Source organism: Rhinopithecus bieti, unplaced genomic scaffold (assembly GCF_001698545.2).
Source record: "Rhinopithecus bieti isolate Rb0 unplaced genomic scaffold, ASM169854v2 scaffold_5273, whole genome shotgun sequence".
NCBI lineage: Eukaryota > Metazoa > Chordata > Mammalia > Primates > Cercopithecidae > Rhinopithecus > Rhinopithecus bieti.
In genome coordinates, this window is record NW_016805057.1 from 100,951 (window position 1) to 122,854 (window position 21,904).

Sequence of the window (21,904 nt, forward strand, 5' to 3'; positions counted from 1 at the left end):
GTTTTTGTATTTTTTAGTAGAGACGGGGTTTCACCGTGTTAGCCAGGATGGTCTCGATCTCCTGACCTCGTGATCCGCCCGTCTCGGCCTCCCAAAGTGCTGGGATTACAGGCTTGAGCCACCGCGCCCGGCCATATGTTTCTTTATTCTTTGTGCTGCAAATATTCTTTCTCTTTGATTTTTGCTAATTTGATTATGATGTACCTTGGGAAATTCCTCCTGCATTGAATCTAATTGGTGACCTTTGAATTTCCTGTATTTGGGTGCTACTGGTTATCTCCAGATTTGGGAAAATCTCAGCCATTATTTCCTTAAATATGTTTTCTAGGTTTTTTTTTTTTTAATTTAGCTTTTATTTTAAGTTCAGGGATACACATGCAGATTTATTATATAGGAAAACTTGTGTCATGGGAGTTTCTTGTACAGATTATTTCATCACCCAAGTATTAAGCCTAGTACCCATTAGTTATTTTTCCTAACCCTCTCCCTCTTCCCACCCTCCACCTTCCAATAGGATTCAGTGCATGTTGTTCCCCTCTATGTGTCCGTGTGTACTCACTATTTAGCTCCCACTTATAAGTGAGAACATGCAATATTTGGTTTACTGTCCCTGAGTTAGTTTGCTAAGTATAATGGCCTCCAGCTTCATCCATGTTCCCACAAAAGACATGCTCTTGTTCTTTTATATGGTAGCATAGTATTCTATGGTGTATATGTACCACATTTTCTTTATCCAGTCTATCATTGATGTGCATTTAGGTTGATTCTATGACTTTGTTATCACAAAGAGTGCTGCCGTAAACACACACGCATGTGTCTTTGTAATAGCATAATTTATAATGGTTTGGGTATATACCCAGTAATGGGATGCTGGGTCAAATGGTATTTCTGTTTTTAGGTTTTAGAGAAATTGTCACACTGTCTTCCACAATGGTTGAACTAATTTACAGTCCCACCAAGAGTGTATAAATGTTCCTTTTTCTCCACAACCTCAACAGCATCTGTTATTTTTTTTCGTTTTAGTAATAGCTATCCTGCCTGATGTGAGATGGTATCTTATTGTGACTTTGATTTGCATTTCTCTAATGATCAGTGATGTTGAGCTTTTTTCATGATTGTTGGTCACATGTATGTCTTCTTTTGGAGTGTCTGTTCATGGCCTTTGCCCACTTTTTAATGGGGTTGTTTGTTTTTCTCTTGCAAATTTGTTTAAGTTCCTTATAAATGCTGGATATTAGGCCTTTGTCAGATGCATAGTTTGCAAAATTCCTCTCCCATTCTGTAGGCTGTCTGTTCACTCTGTTGATAATTTTCGTTGTAATGCAGAAGCTCTTTAGTTTAATTAGACCCCATCTGTCAATTTTTGCTATTGTTGCAATTGCTTTGGTGTCTTTATCATTCAATCTTTGCTCATTCCTATGCCCTAAATAGTATTGCCTAGGTTGTCCTCCAGAGTTTTTATAGTTTTGCATTTTACATTAAAGTCTTTAATATATCTTGAGTTAATTTTTGTATATGGTATATGGAAGGGGTCCAATTTCAATCTTCTGCATATGGCTAGCCAGTTATCCCAGCACCATTTATTGAATAGGGAATCCTTTCCCCATTGCTTGTTTTTGTCAGCTTTGTCAAAGATCAGATAGTTGTAGGTACGCAGCCTTGTTTCTGGGTTCTCTATTCAGTTCCATTGGTCTATGTGTTTGTTTATGTACCAGCACCATGCTGTAGCCCTCTCGTATAGTTTGAAGGCAGGTAGCATGATGCCTCTAGCTTTTCTCTTTTTGCTTAGGTTTGCCTTGGCTAGTCAGGCTCTTTTTTGGTTCCATATGAATTTTATAATGGTTTTTTTCTGGTTTTGTGAAGAACGTCACTGGTAGTTTAATAGGAATACCATTCAATCTATAAATTGCTTTTGTCAGTATGGCCATTTTAATAATATTGATTCTTCCTATCCATGAGCATGGAATGTTTTTCCATTTGCTTGTGTCATCTCTGATTCCTTTGAACTTTGTGTTTCATAGTTCTCCTTGTAGAGATCGTTCACATCCTTGGTTAGCTGTATTCCTAAAGATCTTATTCTTTATGTGGCAATTGTGAATGAGACTGTGTTCCTGATTTGGCTCTTAGCTTGACTGTTGTTGGTGTATAAGAATGTCTGTGATTTTGGCACATTGATTTTGTAGTCTGAGATTTTGCTGAAGTTGTTTATCAGCTTAAGGAGCTTTGGGGCTGAGACTACGAGGTTTTCTACATATGGGATCATGCCATTTGCAAATAGGGATAGTTTAGCTTCCTCTCTTCCTATTTGGATGTTCCTTCTTTCTTTCTCTTGCCTGATTACCCTGGTCAGGATTCCCAATACTTTGTTGAATAGGAGTGTTGAGAGAGGGCATCCTTGGCTGGGTATGGTGGCTCACGCCTGTAATCCCAGCACTTTGGAAGGCCAAGGCGGGTGGATCACGAGGCCAGCAAATCGAGACCATCCTGGCTAACATGGTGAAACCCTGTCTCTACTAAAATTACAAAAAAAATTAGCTGGGCGTCATGGTGGGCACCTATAGTCCCAGCTACTCAGGAGGCTGAGGCAGGAGAATGGCATGAACCCGGGAGGTGGACTTTGCAGTGAGCCGAGATCGCACCGCTGCACTCCAATCTGGGCAATAGAGTGAGACTCCGTCTCAAAAAAAAAAAAAAAAAAGAGAGAGAGAGAGAGAGAGGACATCCTTGACTTGTTCCAGTTTTTAAGGGGAATGCTTCCAATCCAACTTCTGCCCATTCCATATGATGTTGGCTGTGCGTCTGTCATAGGTGGCTCTTATTATTTTGAGGTTGTTCCTTCAATACCTAGTTTATGGAGAGTGTTTAACATGTAGTGATGTTGAATTTTATTAAAAACCTTTTCTACATCTATTGAGATAATCATATAGTTTTTGTTTTTAGTTCTGTTTGTGTGATGAATCACATGTATTGTTTTGCATATGTTGAACCAATCTTGCATCCCAGGGATAAAGCCTACTTGATCATGGTAGATAAGCTTTTTGATGTGCTGCTGGATTCAGTTTGCCAGTATTTTGTTGAAGATTTTTGCATCAGTGTTCATCAAGAATATTGGCCTGAAGTTTTGTTGTTGTTGTTGTTGTTGTTGTGTCTCTGCCAGGTTTTGGTATCAGGATGATGCCAGCATCACTGAATTAGTTAGGGAGGAGCCCCTCCTCCTCAATTTTTTTGGAATAGTTTCACCAGAAATGGTACAAGCTCTGCTTTGTACGTCTGGTAGAATTCAGCTGTGAATCTGTGTGGCACTGGGCTTTTTTTGGTTGGTGGGCTATTTACTACTGATTCAGTTTTGGGGCTCATTATTGGTCTGTTCAGGGAATCAGCTTCTTCCTGGTTCAGTCTTGGGAGGATGTATGTGTCTGGGAATTTATCCATCTCTTCTAGGTTTTCTACTTTGTGTGCAGAGAGGTGTCTGTAGTAGTTTCTGATGGCTATTTTTATTATTGTGGGGTCAGGAGTAACTTCTCCTTTGTCATTTCTAATTGTATTTGGATTTTCTCTTTCTTCTTTATTAGTCTAGCTAGTGTCCTATATTACTAATTTTTTTTTCTTTCAAAAAATCAACTCCTGGATCTGCTGATCTTTTGAATTCTTTTTTGTGTCTCAGTTTTCTTCAGTTCAGCTCTGACTTTGGTTATTTCTTGTCTTCTGCTAGCTTTGGGGTTGGTTTACTCTTGCTTCTCTAGTTCTTTCAGTTTTAATGTTAGGTTACTAATTTAACATCTTTCTAACTTTCTGATGTGGACATTTAGTGCTATGAATTTCCTGCTTAACATTGCCTTAGCTGTGTACCAGAGATTCTAATATGCTGTATTTTTATTCTCATTAATTTCAAAGTACTTCTTTTCTGCCTTAATTTCAGATTTACCCAAGAGTCATTCACGAGTATGTCATTTAATTTGCATGTAACTGCATGGTACGAGTGATTTTAAAAGTCTTGACTTCTATTTTTATTGTACTGTTGTCCAAGATTGTGTTTGGTATAATTTTGGTTATTGATATGGTTTGCCTGTGTCCCCACCCAAATATCATCTTGAATTGTAGCTCCCATAATCCATGTGTCATGGGAGGGATCTGGTGGGAGGTAAATGAATCATAGGGGTGAGTTTTTCTTGTGATGAAAATGAATAAGTCACATGACAGCTGATGGTTTTATAAAGGGCAGTTCCCCGCACATGCTTGCTTGCTGTCACGTAAGACGTGTCTTTGCTTCTCCTTTGCCTTCTGCCATGATTGTGAGACCTCCCCAGCCATGTGGAACTGTTGGTCCATTAAACCTCTTTTTATTTATAAATTACCCAGTCTTGGGTATTTCTTCATAGCAGCATGACAATGTACTTATACAATTATTTTTCATTTGCTGAGACTTGTTTTGTGTTCAATTACATGGTTGATTTTAGAGTATGTGTCATGTGGAAATGGGAAGAATTCTGTTGTTTTAGGGGTAGAGTTCTGTAAAGGTCCAGATCCATTTTTGTCCAATGTTGAATATCTTTGTTAATTTTCTGCCTTGATGATTTGTCTAAGTGGGAGTGTTGATGTCTCCCACTATTCATTGTGAGGGAACCTCAGTCTTTTTGTAGGAATCTAATAATTTGCTTTATGAATCTGGCTGCTCCTGTATTGGGTGCATATATATTTAGGATAGTTACGTCTTCTTGTTGAATTGAGCCCTTTAACATTATGTAATGCCTTTCTTTGTCTTTTTTGATCTTTGTTGGTTTAAAGCCTGTTTTGTCTGAAACTAGGGTTGCCTGAAATTAGGCCCATCTGGTCCTGGATTTTACTATGTTTGGAAGTTTTTTGTTACTGACTTAATCTCATTACTTGGTAAATGTCTGCTCGGATTTTTATTTGTTCTTGAGTCTGTAATTTGTGTTTTTCTAGAAATGTTTCCATTTAATCTAGGTTATATTATTCATTAATGTACAATCATTTAAAATATTCTTTTACAATCCCCTTTATTTTTGTAAGGCCAGTTGTAATATTTCAATTTTCATGACTAATGTTAGTTATTTGTACATTCTCTCTTTTTTTTTTACTTAGTCTAGCTAAGGATTTATTTATTTTGTTGATCTTTACAAATAATCTACCTTTGTTTTCATTACTTTTCTCTACTGTTTTCCTATTCTCTATTTCATTTATCTCTGCTCTTATCATTATTGTTTTCTTCCTTCTGTTAGCTTTGGGTTTAGTTTGCTATCTTTGTTCAAGTTTTTTAAAGTGTAAAGTTAAGTTCTTAATTTGAGATTTTTCTTCTCCACATACCCCTTCGCCACATGTACCTATAACCTTCCCCCAACATTAACATCTTGTACAACATGTTGGTATATTTGTTACGATCAATGAACCAACATTGGCACATCATTATCAACCCAAGTCCATAGTTTACATTATAGTTCACACCTCATGTTATATATTCCATGGGTTTTCAAAATGCATAAGGAAATAGACTCACCATTACAGTATCATACGGAATCACTGCCCTAAAAATTACCCGTGCTTCTCCTATTCATCCTTTCTTCCCTTCTGCCACAACCCTGAAAACCGCAGATACTTTTACTGCCTTTACACTTTTGCCCTTTCCAGAATGTTTTGTCATTGCTGGTTTTGTTCGTTCCCTTCATTACAGCCTTCTTTGCATTTAATGAATTTTCTGTAGGGTGCCACATTAATTTCCTCCTCACTTCCCTTTGTGTATGTTTTAATATGGTTTTTTAGTAGTAGTTACTATGGGATTGCACTTGGCATCCTAAATTTACAACAATCTAGTTTAGATTGATACCAAATTAACTCTAATGGCATACAAAATCGCTGTTCCTATACAGCTTCATCTCCCTTCTGTTTAGTCACAAATTAAATCTTTAAACATTGTGTGTCCATTAATATACATTTATAATTATGTTTACACACTTGTCTTTTAAGTGATATAAGAAAGAAAAAGTAATACAAACTGATAACCAAAATAATACTGACTTTTATATTTACCTATGTAGTTACCTTCATCAGAGTTCTTTATTTCTTTTTAAGACTTTGAGTTGCTGTCTAATGTTCTCTCACTGTAGCCTGAACAACTCTCTAGCATTTCTTATAGGGCAGGTGTACTGGCAACAAATGCCCTCGGCTTCTGCTTATTGGGGAATGTCTTAATTACTCCTTTGTTTTTGAAGGATAGATTTTCTGGTTATAGACTTTTGGTTGACAGATTGCTTTTCTTTCAGCACTATAAAGATGTCATCCCATTCCTTTCTTGCCTCCATAGTTTCTGGCAACAAACTGGCTGTGAATTTCATTGTAGAGCCCTTGTACATGACAAAACACTTCTTGCTTGCTGCTGTCAAGATTATTTCTTTGACTTTGGCTTTTGACAATTAGATTATATGTCTCATTGTGGATCTCTTGGCAATTATCCTTCTCGGAGTTGATTGAGCTTCCTGGATGTATAGAGTTGTGCTTTTAATCAAATTTGGAATATTTGGCCATTATTTCTTCAAATATTTTTTCTGCCCTTTCCTCTCTTTTCTTTTTTCCAGAGACCCCATTAAATGTATGTTAGTATACTTGATGATGTTCCAGAGGTCCCTTAAGTTCTGTTCATTTTTCTTTATTTTTTTTCTTTCTGTTCTTCATACTTGATCATTTCAATTTACCTATTTTCTAGTTCTATAATTCTTTATTCTGCCTAATCAGTATTTCTAGTATTGAAACTTTCTAGAGAAGTTTTCAGTTTGGTAATGTAGTTTCCAGCTCCTGAATTGTTTTTCTTTTTTTTTCCTTTGTCATGTCCATCTCTTTATTGAAATCTCTATTCACGCATTATTCTCCTTATTGAAATCTCTATTCACGCATTATTCTCCTTATTGAAATCTCTATTCACTCATTATTCTCTTTAGCTCTCTGTCCATAGTTTCATTTAGCAGTTTGAACATATTTAAGATAGTTTATTTGAAGTCCTTTTTCCAGTAAGTCCAATATCTGTGCTTCCTCAGAAGTAGTTTCTAATCCTTTAGTAGTTCATAAGCATGATGATTGGCTTTTTATGCTCATGAATAAAATATGCCTCCCTCAAGCCTTTTTATGACATTGGCACATTACCCATCTGATGTGAAAAAATAGAGCTTCTGTTAGTTTCTTCTGTGAACAAGCCATATTTTTTGGATATTCCATAATTTTTGTTAAAAACTGGAACTGGACGTCTTAATCATTACAATGTGTTAACTCTGGAAATCACATTTTTCTCTCTCTTTGGGGTTTGTTTTGTTGTTCTGTGTTCTATTTCTATTTTTATAGAATAGAAATAGATCAAATCTACTGCCTGATCAAATCTACTGTTGAAATCTTCCAGTGAGGTTTTCATTTCAGTTATTGTGTTTTTCAGGTCCAGAATTACTGTAGGCTTGATATGAGCTGTAGCTATTGAGTTGTTTAATAATATTCTAAACTTTTTTTGTGAAATCTGTATTCTTTGTCACATATTTTCTTTAAAATCTCTGCTCTTTTAACTCATGTTCAGTTATTGTTTTGACAGAGATTTCCTTACACAACAGAAGACAGAGAGAGGAGGAGAGAGAGAGAACTCCACCTTTTCAGATGGACTCTGTGCTAAGGCACTCCTTCAATGCTTAGCCAGGCCATTTACAACTGCCTTTGCCTTTACTTCCTGCTTGTACTGCATTTAGAGGTCAGCCAGATGTGAAAGCTTAGGGCCTTCTCAGGTCTTTTCTAAGGATGTGTCTAGCCCCAGCCAAGCATTTGCCTTTCCAAATTTCCCAGTATATATGAATATTATTTTAATGCCCTAATTTTTCAAAGAAACTCTCTGTAGCTTTTCCTATTTTTACAAATTTTCTATGAGTTAGAACTTACCTCAAAATAAAACTTAAAATAAAAAAGCATAGATTTTGAGGCCAAAACATTCTGGGTTCAAACCCAAGCTCTACAACTTGCTTACTGTGTGATCTTATACAAGTTACTTTCATTAAGCGTCAGTGTTCTTATCTGAGGATAAAGATTATAGTACTTTACATAATTGTGTATTAGGAGTAATGTGTACTTGGCACGTAGTGGATACTTAACAAATGATAACTAATATTATTGCTATTCATGATATTGAGCTTGTGTTCAGTGAAAAGCCATCCTAGTACTAGATTTGTCACAGAGCCAAAGATTGCTAATAACTTAAAAATACAATAAATCTGAATTCAAATTCTCTTATGCTAAGTAATTTTAAAAAAGCACTGTGATTGACTTGAACCTCAGAATCTTTTAAAACTGAAGGCAAACTAGGAATATAGGTTTTGAGATGCAATTTGAATGTGTTCCTAAGAAATCTCTATTGTAATAGGAAAATTCCCCTCAATACCATGGAAACTAATCTATATTGGGAAATCTAAAGCAAAAATAATTGATAATACAGGAGGACACTGTCATTAAAAAGATCCAGCATACCTTCAGATTAAGTGCGTTTCTTCCGTATGCTTGACAGTTTACTATGGCCAGGTTGGTCATGGCTGTTATTGTTTCATATCGTGTTGCTGCAACAGTCTTAAAACCTTCACCACGTACAATCTGTATCTCTGATTCTATTTTTTTAGTTTTGGTGAGACCTAAATAAACAAAACAAAACATAAAATTTAAATGTGTTATCACCTAGAATGAAAGTTAAGAGGTATTTATCTTATGATAATATTGAGTTACCCTAAGGGCTTAAGTGCACACATCCTCTGGCAGGGATTCCCCATAGCCTTCATCTACCCCAAACTCAGTTCTGTTTGCCAAATTGGGTGTTGTTTTGTTTTGTAATTTTAGGTGCACCATTATCTTCCCCAAAGTAAACCATATGCTCATAGATTTCTATCTGGATAATTTAGTTTCTATCAATATCAGTCTTTGCATACTATGTGTAAAAATATTTTCTTAAAATTTACTATGAATTACATAAAGAACTTCTTGGCTCATAAAATTAACAGGCAACATCATGTAAGAATACCTCAGCAAGACATCAGCCTCACTTTTTCCTTAGTATCACTTTGATGTACAATTCAAATGCCCTATGTAATTAAACTCTGCCTTTAGCTTGTAGATCCCCCGCAGGAGACAAACAAACATCTCAGGAGTAAGCCAAAGAAAGACCATCTAAATTTAAATTTACTTTATTATGACCCTATGGGTTTCACCTTCCATCAAAAATGTCCCATGCAAGTATACACCAAATGTGGCAGGAAAGTATTTTAAAATTTTATATAATATATTTTACTTTTGCAGCCAGTATTGCTGCATTGTTTGCAGAAACATATTTTATAATGTCAGTAATTCTTATGTTACTGCTTCGATGAGAGAAAATCAACATCCTAGAACGAAGAAAACAAAAAAAGGTTTTTAATTTCTAAAATAGAACCTCTGTGCCCATTTCAGATCAAGAGATGTGAAAGCTTGAATAAAGAAAGATATATAATGTAATATAGAGATACCTTGGCTTGGGAGAAAGAATGGAGCAAGAAGGGAAAGAGAGTGAGTTAAGACATAAGTCTGTGGCCTGCTCCCTGCTTTAAGCCCACGCAGTTGGTTGTTGAGTAGAAATGAGGAAGAAGGAGATGAAGAGGAGGTGATCTCTCAAGAATCTGGGGATTCTTAAATTTTCTAAGAAGGAAACCACCAGAGAAGAAACTCAATAAAGCAAATAATGGCAGCATGACATGGAAGAGACCTGGAAGTTAATTTACATCATAGACAAGGATACAAAAGTTCTGGGAGGAATGGCGGGTTATGGTTGGAGTGTTCTGCTGTATATAACCTTTTACTAAATGCAGCTATTTGAATTGTTAATTTGGTATATTATTTTTATTGTTCTAGAATTTTATTTGACTCATTTTAAAAAACAAAAATACCAGTTCTGTGGTGAAATTCTCCAATGATCTCTTTGTTTTCTTGGACATAGTAATCATAGTTACTTTTAAATCCATTTGAAACTCTAATATCTGAATCAAATATAGGCCTGTTTTATTGCCTGTTTCTTTCTACTGTTTTTCAGATATTTTATTTTATTTTTAGAATGTGTTGTAATTTTTTAAATTTAATGCTGGACTTCAAAGATGAACTATTTTAAGAAGTCTGGATAATATGCCCTCTCTCTCTTTCTTTCTTTCTCTTTCTCTCAACATGTTAGGTTTTCCTTGATTAGGCAGAAAACACCATTATCAAGGATTGGTTTGAGCTTTGTTAGGGATTGGCTATTTTAGTTTTGTCTTCTTTCCTACAACATCATCTTTATTCCTAAGGAATGGAATTTCAACTGAAATTCCAATGTGTTACAAAGGCCCCAACACTTCGGCAGAGCTTGAACTCTATTATCCATCTTTTGTGCAATCACAAAACTCTATCAATTTCTTATCTTCTCAGCTGATGTTTTCTACTGTGTTTCTTGGAATCTTGTTCTATACATTCACAGCCTAGAAACCAGCTAGCACCCTTGAGGGAGTTTGTATGCAGATTTTTTTTAGGAGACTGTGATATAGTTTGTATGTTGTCCTCTTTAAATCTCATGTTGAAATGTAAATCCCAATGTTGGATATGGGTCCTGGAGGGAGGTGTTTGGGTCATGGGGGCAGATCTCCTATGGCTTGGTGCTGTCCTTGTGGTAGTGAGTGGAATTCTGATCTTGTTTAAAAGTGTGTGGCAGGCCGGGCGTGGTGGCTCACGCTTGTAATACCAGCACTTTGGGAGGCCGAGGCCAGCGGATCACGAGGTCAGGAGATCGAGACCATCCTGGCTAACAAGGTAAAACCCCGTGTCTACTGAAAATACAAAAAATTAGCTGGGCGTGGTGGCGGGCACCTGTAGTCCAAGCTACTCGGGAGGCTGAGGCAGAAGAATGGAGTGAACCCAGGAGGCGGAGCTTACAGTGAGTCAAGATCGCACCACTGCTCTCCAGCCTGGGCAACAGAGCAAGGCTCCATCTCAAAAAATAAATTAAAAAGTGTGTGGCAGGCCGGGTGCGGTGGCTCACATCTATAATCCCAGCACTTTGGGAGGCCAAGGAGGATCACTAGAGGTCAGAAGTTTGAGACCAATCTGGTCAACCTGGTGAAACGCTGTCTCTATGAAAAATACAAAAATTAGCTGGGCGTGGTGGTGCATGCCTGCAATCCCAGTTACTCAGGAGGGTGAGACAGGAGAATCACTTGAACCTGGGAGGCAGAGGCTGCAGTGAGCTGAGATTGTGCCACTGCACTCTGGCCTGGGCAACAGAGTAAGACTCTGTCTTTTAAAAAAAAAAAAAAAAAAGTGTGTGGCACCTCTCCTTCACTCTCTCTTGCTTCTGCTTTTGCAGTGTGATATACCTGCTCTTATTTTGTCTTCTGCCATGAGTAAAAGCCCACTGAGGCCTCCCCAAAAGCCAAGGGAATGCCATAACTATGCTTGTATAGCCTTCAGAACTCTAAACCAATTACATCTCTTTTCTCTATACATTACTCAGTCTTGGGTTTTTCTTTGTAGTAATGCAAGAACAAACTAACACATAAAATTGGTACTGAGGAGAAGGGCATTGCTATGAAGATACATAAAAATGTGGGAGCCACTTTGGAACCAGGTAACAGGCAGAGGTTGGAAGAGTTTCTAAGGCTCAGAAGAAGACAGGATGATGAGGGAAAGTTTGGAACTTCTCAGAGACTGGGTAAACAGCGTGACCAAAATGCTGATATTTATATTGACAGTGAAGGCCAGGCTGCCAAGGTCTCAGATTGAAATGAGGAACTTATTTGGAACTGGAGCAAAAGTTACTCATGTTATGCCTTAGCAAAGAGTTTGGCTAAATTCTATTCATGCCCTAAAGATCTGTGGAAGTCTGAACTTCAGAGTGATGACTTGGTATCTGATAGAAGAAATTTCTAAGCAGCAAAGCATTCAGGATTTGGCCAGGCTGCTTGTAACAGCCTATGCTCAGATGTGGGAGCAAAGCAATGACAAAGTTGAAATTTATATTCAAAAGGGAAGCAGCTTGTAAAAGTTTGGAAAATTTGCAGCCTGGCCATATAGCATGGAAAGAAAAAGCTTTGGGAGAGGGATTGCAGCAGGCTATAGAGTAACCACTTGCTAGAGAGATCTGCATAACTAAAAAGGATCCAAGTAGGAATAGCCAAGAAAATGGGAACAAGGCCTCAAAGACATTTCAGAGACCACTGTGGCAGCCCCTCCCATCACAGACCCAGAGGACCAAGAGGACTGAATAGTTTCGGGGGCCAGGCCCAGGGCACCACTGCCCTGCACCACCTGAGGGGGCTGCTCCTTGTGTCTTGGCCATTCTGACTCCAGCCTCAGCTCAAAGGACCCTAGATACTGCTTAGGCTGCTGCTTTGGAGAGTGCAAGCTGTAAGCCTTGGTGGCTTCCACATGGTGTTAGGCCTCAAAACCTGCAGAATGCAAGAGTGAAGGAGGTTTGGCAGCCTGCACCTACATTTCAGAGGATGTATAAGAAAGCCTGGGTGCTCAGGTAGAAGCCTGTCATAGTGGTGGAGCCTTCACCGAGAACCTCTATTAGGGCAGGATGGGGGAAATATGGGGTTGGAGCCCCCACACAAATACCCCACTGAGGCATTGCCTAGTGGAGCTGTGGGAAGTGGGCTGCCACCCTCCAGACCCCCAGAATGGTAGCACTGCATGCAGCTTAAATCCTGAGGCTGGAAAAGTCACAAGTACTCAACTCCAACCCATGAGAGCAGCCACAGGAGCTGTACCCTGCAAAGCCACATGGTTGGAGCTGGGAAAGGCCTTGGGAGTCCACTCCTTGCACCAGTGGAACATCCAGTCAAATATTATTTTAGAACTTTAAGATATAATGTCTGCCCAGCTGGGTTTCAGATCTGTATACTTTCTACATTTTCATTTTCTGTTATAGGAGTTTCTAGAAAAAAGAAAAAAACTGGGATGAGTTTGGATACTTGTAAAAATTCATTTGAGGGTCTTATGACTTCAGTATAATCGTTCATCATTTAATGGATTGCAATTATCCATGAAAATGAATAGGGTTTGTAGCCCCTTTCTTTTGCCAATTTCTCCCTTTTGAATGGGAATGTTTACCCAATGCTGGTACCCCTCCCCCCATTGTATCTTGGAAGTAAATAACTTGTTTTAATTTTACAGGCTTAGAAATAAATAACTTGTTTTAATTTTACAGGCTTCTAAGTGGAAGGGTGTGATGGTTAATACTGTCAATTTGATTGAAGGATGCAAAGTGTTGTTTTGGGTGTATCTGGGTGTTTCTGGGTGTTGCCAGAAGAGATGAACATTTGAGTCAGTGGACTAGGAAAGGAAGACCCGCCCTCAAGAAGACCCACCCACAATGTGGGTACCACTCCCCATTGTGGGATGTGTGTACCACATTGGATGTATGTACCATCCAATCAGCTGTCAGCACAGCTAGAAAAAGCAGGCAGAAGGTAGAAGAAGCTGACTTGTTGAGTCTTCTGGCCTTCATCTTTCTCCCATGCTGGATGCTTCCTGCCCTAGAACATCAGACTTCAAGTTCTTTGGCTTTTAGGCTCTTGGACCTACACCAGTGGTTTGCCTGGGGCTCTCGGGCCTTTAGCCATAGACTGAAGGCTACACAGTTGGCTTCCCTACTTTTGAGGTTATGGGATTCAGACTGAGTCACTACTGGCTTCCTTACTCCTCAATTCGCAGACGGTCTATTGTGGGACTTTACCTTGTGATGATGTAAGTCAATTCTCGTTAATAAACTCCCTTTCATATATACATATATGCTATTAGTTCTGTCCCTCTAGAGAAACCAAACTAATACAAAGGGACATGCCTTGTCTCACATGAGACTTTGCACTTTTGAATGATGCTGAAATGAGTTGAGACTTTTGGGGAACTATTGGCAGGGGATGATTGTATTTTGCAATGTGAGAAGAACATGGTATTTGAGAGGCCAGAGGTGGAGTGATATAGTTTGGATGTTGTCCCCTCTAAATCTCATATTGAAATGTAACTCCCAGTGTTGAACATGGGGCCTGGTGGGAGGTGTCTGGTTCATGGGAGTGGATCCCTCATGGCTTCATGCTGCCCTTATGATAGTGAGTTCTTATAAGATCTGGCTGTTTTAAAGTGTGTGGCACCTGTACCTCACATCACTCTCTCTCTTGCTCCCACTCTCATCATGTGATGTTCAAGCTCCCATTTTGCTGTATACCATGAGTAAAAGCTCCCTGAGGCCCTTACCAGCAGCAGATACCAGCACCACACTTCTTGTATGGTCTGCAGAACTGTGAGCCAATTAAATCTCTTTTCCCTATAAATTGTCCAGTCTCAGGTATTTCTTTACAGCAATGCAAGAATGGCCTAACACAGACTGAGTCTCACTATGTTACCCAGGTGGGCATCGAACTCCTAGGCTAAAGTGATACTCCACCTCAGCCTCTCAAGAACTGAGACTACAGCTGCGCTCCACTGTGCCCAGCTTGTATGCAGATTTTTTGATTCACCTTCCTTCAATTCTTTCCTTGCCAAGATTTTCTCCCTCAAGTCCCAAGGCCGCTCTGAAGTCTGACTGCTAGCTCCTCAATCCACTAAACCCACCACATTCTACTTGTAATCCATTCTCCCACACCACAAACACCCTCAGGCAAAAGGCAAGGTAAAGGCAGAGCTTCCCTTCTTTCAGGAATTGTAACATCCACATTGGTTACTGTCCAGTTCTACTCAAGTCACGCCCACATTTGTTACTGTGCAGTTCCTTCAATAGCGACTTTATATATTTTTGGCAGCTTTAATAGTCCAATACAAACTACTTAGTAATGGAAAAAACCCAGAAGTCACCAGGTTATTTAAAAATGTGTCCAATAATTCTAATACCAAATAATCCTGTGGATATGTTTCTACTGTTTATTGTTTCTGCTAGTTTTCATTCATTTTGTCTTTCTCTTTGTGTGCCTGGTAATTGTGAATTATTTACCACACACTATATTTGAGAGATTGTTTGTAGACATAATGTAAATCTAGGATGGTGTAATCTTTCTTCAAAGATATTTTTCATTTTCATTTGTTTCTTCTAAGTAACTAAGGTCAAAGCACTTAAAACAGTGCCTGGCACATGGCAAATAGTTAATTCATATTTTTGTATGTCTGTCCACCCCACCCAGATTAAGAGTACATCAGCTTTTATATTCTCAACATCAATATGTTTGGTTCATAGTCAATATATTAGAAATAGCTGCTCCATAAATGACTTAGGGATCTGAAAATGAGGTAAGACATATGTGTGTTATGCATGTGTGAATCACACACATAAACACACAAAATCATTCATAATTTTTTAAAGATATAATCTTATATACAGTTTCTAAAAGAATTGTATAAATCTAGCATTTACCTTCAGGTGGTCTTGGTAGGATTTGCTTTGGGACACTTTCTACATTTTCATGTTCTGCTACAAGAGTTTCTAGAAAAATGAAAAACAAATGGGATAACTTTGGATACATGTAAAAATTCATTTGAGGGTTTTATGACTTCAATATAATTGTTCATCATTTAATGGATTCCAATTATCCATGAAAATGTATTCATGAAGGCATCTATCAGCATTGGCATTCTACTTCTGGAGGTCATCTAGATCACCTTTTGAATGATTGTGTATTCTCACTGCTTCTCTATATTAGCTTTTCTGATCCTTTGAATTCCTTTGTTGGTTCCCATCATCACCATCTGAGTGGAGTACCCAGTCTGGCCTTGGCAGCTCTGCAAGGTCAGGACTTCTGTTAATGCCCTATGGCTCAAGTATTATATGTATAGATAAAAGGTGATTCCATCCTCCCACTCTGCAAACCCAAACGGGGAGGGGTACCATTAGCTTGCATGCCTTCTCTCCCCTTTACTCTACTTGACTCTGTAATTATACTATGTTCAGATTGTATTTACCTATCACAGACTGCCTGTGAGGTTTTCTTGGTAAAATTGGTGTTGGCAAGGAAACAAAACCTGGAAATTGAGTAACTTTTAGTGTCAATGTAGCAGTTGGTTTAAAACATTCAGGCCACTGTCCTTCTGGTTTCACAGATACAGTTGTAGGTGGAGGGCTTGGCACTGTTGCACTTAAATCTCTCGAGATGTGCTGATAAGTATCGCCTGGACTCTCCGGTAAAGGTTGATGCTCAGGGTGCACATTCTCAAGTTTGTGAGTGATAACTGAGCCAGGAGTACTTTCAGGTTTGGAAAACTTGGAAGAAAGAATTAAAATGTTTTCTAGCCTTTTTTCAGTATAAACATCTTTCATAGTTTTCAACTTTCTGGAACTTTCCATTTTGTTTGTTTGTTTCCCAAAAATTCGAGTAGAAGCTGAATGACAACGTGGAAAAAATATGGAACCAGTAGCAGTATCTGGAATCTGCTCATAGACATGCTTAGTAGGTTTTTGGGGTGATGAAATTGCAGTCACTCTTTCTTGTACACAATGATCAAAAAAGATATTTTGGATATTGATAGGTGTTAATGATTGATTTCTTAAAACATCAGGAAAACGAGTTTTATCCGTTTTAATGGAAGTGGTTTCATCTTCAGTGAATGTTACGTGTAGTGACCCAGTTTTACCAGTTTTGGCTAAACCAAAAGAAAAAAAGAAAAATTAAATTATATATATCAATATGTCACAGACAAAATATCTTAGCATTCACAACTTTTCTTTACCCACTCACCCCTTTCTCACCTTCTAAAATGTTTCTGTATACACTTGCTCAGTTACCAGGATGTGTGTTGACATGACTGGTATAAAGTTTGAGTGAGCAACTGGAGAAGTGAAAAGGCTAAATTGTATTAGACTTTTAAAGGGTAGAGAACTATTCTTGGAAGAACAGAATTGGTAGAGAGAAGGGAAGATATAAGCTCCAGTAATAGACTAGATTTTTGAGACGTTATCACTAAAACTCTGGCAATAGGGATGGATACAATTGATGAAGTTTTGCTATTTATCATACATCATTAGCTCTCCCTCATTTGAAATTTCCTTGACCAAAGATTTACATTTCTTTTAAATGCCAGACGTCAGACCAATGTGTCTTTTGAAGATGGTAACAATCTGATAGTGGTTACAGGTGCCATAAGCTCATTTAGATTATAACAACAAGTATTCTTTTCTATCTTATGTCCAGAAAATGCACTGAGCTTGCATTCTTAGGCAGGAATCATATATGCCTTTTCTTTCCTATGCAACAGAATGTGAAATGACATTTTTCTGTTCCCTCAGCTGAGCGCAATAAATGACGAGGATCTGTACATTCAAATGAGGAGATAATAGATTCATTAAGGCAAAATTTGCCAAGCGGTAGCCAAAATAAGTCCTTCAGCTCTTCACCCTTCACCCATCTGTTGTCTATACGGACAGCTAGAGACTGATCTGAGTTTGGAGAGAGTATTTCCTCTGAACAGAGCTATTGGAGTTTATGCATTTCCCTGATTTTTCCCTCCCCATTGAGGGTGTAGGAGGGATGATGTCCCCTATCTCAAACCAAGTGAGGGGGACTTTTTATAAACAAGAGGAATATATACCACAAGGAGAAAGTAACATCTCACTCTTCCCCTATCCACCTCCCCCACTGATACTTGCAGAACAGCAAAATGTATTGGTTTATCCAGTGCTGTTTCCTGATCAGAGTAATATAAGAGAATCATTTTAATTACTTGACTTGTATCTCCTGACATTTCCATGGGGTACAAGACTGATGCTGATTCTCATTTTAATTATTAACTTTTTAACAACATAACTCTTCCCCACACCTTGCCCCACTTATGGAGGAACCAAAACTATAATATGAGTTGAAAAAGAGAGTAGGGCCAGGCACAGTAGTTCATGCCTGTAATCCCAGCACTTTGGGATGCTGAGATAGTAAGATCACCTGAGGCTAGGAGTTCAAATCAGCCTGGGCAACATAGCAATACTCCTATCCTTGCAAAAAAAAAAAAAAAAAAAAAATTAGTCAAGTGTGGCAGCATGCTCCTGTAGTCCCAGATACTTATAAGGCTGAGGTGGGAGGGTACCACGCGCCCAGGAGACTGAGACTGCAGTAAGCCATGATTGCACCACTGTACTCCAGCTTGGGTGATGGAGCGAGACCTTGTCTAAAAGAAAAAAAAGAAAAGAAAAAGGAAAAATGAAAAGAATAGAAAAAGAGAGTAAAAAAATAGGGTGGAAGAACTGATCAGGCCCCTCCTTCCCTTGGCTTGTGTAAGAATTAGCAGGCCTAGGTTGAGCTGGGAGAAGGGACACAGTCTGATTATATACTATATGGAAGTACTAATTTAGTACTGCTTTGGCAACCCCCAACAAATAAACTATATTGAAAACGTCCAAGGCCTGAGATGGGTTCTGGAAATCTTCAGTCCTCCACAATCATTCACACCAATGTCCCTTTCTTTCTTCCAATAGACCCCCACTCCCCAGCAGCAATGGGTTAACCTCTGCTGACTCAGAACCAAGTCTTGAACTTGAAGACAAAATTTGAACTTTGATCAATATGGCACTTGAGAGACAGCAAAATATCACAGTCCCATACACTTATGAACCCCTCTCTTCAAACCCAATGTCATGAAAACAAAATAGGAAAATAAAAATTTAAAAAAGGTTTTCCCCTGATTATCACTGGCATCGTCCTAGTCTTCACTGAGTTAATTTCCCATTGGTTTTCTGATATTGTCATACCATGTTTTTGCTGAATTATCAGAATCGGTATTAATTCAGATTTCTTAGTTTGCCATATAAAAATCTAAGTGAACAGGAACTACTTTATGTCACCTTTTTGTGTGATGACTCATTATGAAGTCTAAGGCAAAACTAAGGCTCCAATATGAAGCCTTAGTTACTGCAATCATTTCTGACAACCAAAAAGGCCCAATTGCTCATATATGACTTCATTTCACATGTTCATCACGCTATGTGGAATATCTTCTCTTATCAACCAGTTCAAATCGTTTTTTACTTTCAAAGAAGTCACCAGATTATTTAATTAGCAGACGGTCTATTGTGGGACTTTACCTTGTGATGATGTAAGTCAATTCTTGTTAATAAACTCCCTTTCATATATACATATATCCTATTAGTTCTGTCCCTCTAGAGTAACCAAACTAATACAAAGGGACATGCCTTGTCTCACATGAGACTTTGCACTTTTGAGACAGCAAAGTCTACCTTAAACCCTATGCAATCCATCCTTCTTTGATAATACAACACATATTTATTGTTCTCATCAATTCATTCAAAGCACATTTGACACCTACCATGTGCCAGCTGTACAAGCAGTGCTGGGGGTACAATGATACAACACAAACCTTACTACCAAGAAAGAGCTCACAATTTAGTATAGAAACTAGGCAGGTAAACAGTTATAATAAGTGGTTTGTAAGGGTAAATATGGAATACTATGGGAGAAAAGAAAAAGGCAGTCTTATTGGGTGGAGAAGTGATGCTTAAATAACTTTTCCCACCATGTAGGGTGAGCCAAAGCAGGGTGCGGTGTTGCCTCAACTGGGAAGCATAAGGGGTCCGGGAACTCCCTACCCTAGTCAAGGGAAGTCATGAGGGACTGTGCCGTGAGGAATGGTGCACTGCAACCCAGATACTATGCTTTTCCCATCATCTTCACAACCCCTAGACCAGGAGATTCCTTCAGGTGCCTACGCCACCAGGGCCTTGGGTTTCAAGCACAAAACTGAGTGGCCATTTGGGCAGACATCGAGCCAGCTGCAGGATTTTTTTTTTTTTTCATAACCCAGTGGTGCCTGGAATGCCAGTGAGACAGAACTGTTCACTCCCCTGGAAAGGGGCCTGAAGCCAGGGACCAAGTGGTCTAGCTCAGTGAATCCCACTCCTACAGAGCCGGGCAAGCTAAGATCCACTGGCTTGAAATTCTTACCGCCAGCACAGCAGTCTGAAGTCAACCTGGGACACTTAAGCTTGGTGGGGGGAGGGGCATCTGTCATTACTGAGGCTTAAGTAGGCAGTTCCCTCCCCTGCTCCGCCGTCCCCTCCCCTGCCCCCCGCACAGTGTATACAAAGCCACCAGGAAGTTCATAACTGCTGTAGCCAGACTTCCTCTCTAGATTCCTCCTCTCTGAGCAGGGCATTTCTGAAAGAAAGGCAGCAGCCCCAGTCAGGGGCTTATAGAGAAAACTCCTATCTCCCTGGGATACAGCACCTGGGGGAAGGGGCAGCTGTAGGTGCAGCTTCAACAGACTTAAACGTTCCTGCCTGCTGGGTCTGAAGAGAGCAGCGGAGCTCCCAGCACAGCGCTTGAGCTCTGCTAAGGGGGACAGACTGCCTCCTCAAGTGGGTCCCTGACCCCCATGCCTCATGACTGGGAGACACCTCATGCAGGAGAGATCTGGCTGGCATCTGGCGGGCACCCCTCTGGGACAAAGTTTCCAGTGGAAGGAGCAGGCAGCAATCTTTGCTCTTCTGTAGCCTCCACTGGTGATACCTAGGCAAACAGTGTCTGGAGTGGCCCTCCAGCAAACTCCAGCAGACCTGCAGCAGAGGGGCCAGACTGATGGAAGGAAAAAATAACAAACAGAAAGGAATAGCATCAACATCAACAAAAAGGATGTCCACACAGAAACCCCTTCCAAAGGTGACCAGTATCAAAGACCAAAGGTAGATAAATCCACGAAGATGAGGAAAAACAGCACAAAAGGCTGAAAATTCCAAAAACCAGAATGCCTCTTTTCCTCCAAAGTATCACAACTTTATGCCAGCAAGGGAACAAAACTGGATGGAGAACGAGTTTGATGAATTGACAGAAGTAGACTTCAGAAAGTGGATAATAATAAACTCCTCTGAGCTAAAGGAGCATGATCTAACCCAATGCAAGGAAGCTAAGAACTTTGAAAAAAGGTTAGACGAATTGCTAACCAGAATAACCAGTTTAGAGAAGAACATAAATGAAGTGATGGAGCTGAAAATCACAGCACAAGAACTTCGTGAAGCATACACAAGTATCAAAAGCCAAATTGATCAAGCGGAAGAAAGGATATCAGAGATTGAAGATCAACTTAATGAAATAAAGTGTGAAGACATGATTAGAGAAAAAAGAAAAAGGAACGAACAAAGCCGCCAAGAAATATGGGATTATGTGTAAAGACCAAACCTACATTTGATTGGTGTACCTGAAAGAGATAAGGAGGATGGAACCAAGTTGGAAAAAACTCTTCAGGATATTATCCAGGAGAACTTCCCCAACCTAGCAAGACAGGCCAACGTTCAAATTCAGGAAAGACAGAGAACATAACAAAGATACTTCTCAAGAAGAGCAATCCCAAGACCCATAATTGTCAGACTCACCAAGGTTGAAATGAAGGAAAAAATGTTAAGGGCAGCCAGAGAGAAAGGTCAGGTTACCCACAAAGGGAAGCCCATCAGACTAACAGTGGATCTCTCTGCAGAAACACTACAGGCCAGAATAGACTGGGGGCCAGTATTCGACATTCTTAAAGAAAAGAATTTTCAACCCAGAATTTCATATCCAGCCGAACTAAGCTTCATAAGCGAAGGAGAAATGAAATCCATTACAGACAAGCAAATACTGAGGGATTTTGTCACCACCAGGCCTGCCTTACAAGAGCTCCTGAAGGAAACACTAAATATGGAAAGTAAAAACTGGTAGGCTGGGCGTGGTGGCTCAAGCTTGTAATCCCAGCACTTTGGGAGGCCGAGATGGGTGGATCACGAGGTCAGGAGATCGAGACCATCCTGGCTAACACAGTGAAACCCCGTCTCTACTAAAAAAAATACAAAAAAACTAGCCAGGCGAGGTGGCGGGCGCCTGTAGTCCCAGCTACTTGGGAGGCTGAGGCAGGAGAATGGCAT

At 39.3% G+C, this 21,904-nt stretch overlaps 1 protein-coding gene across 1 annotated transcript in view; it reads right to left on the minus strand.

Annotated features, from left to right (window-relative positions):
* Positions 1 to 21,904, minus strand: part of LRRC63 (leucine rich repeat containing 63) — a 66,279-nt gene that overhangs the window by 38,188 nt on the left and 6,187 nt on the right. Inside the window, exons 3-5 of the mRNA XM_017870952.1 lie at positions 15,973 to 16,650; positions 15,428 to 15,496; positions 8,506 to 8,663 (exon numbers count right to left, since the gene is read on the minus strand). Of these exons, the coding sequence (XP_017726441.1) occupies positions 8,506 to 8,663; positions 15,428 to 15,496; positions 15,973 to 16,650 (905 nt within the window). The remainder of the gene's footprint in view (positions 1 to 8,505; positions 8,664 to 15,427; positions 15,497 to 15,972; positions 16,651 to 21,904) is intronic.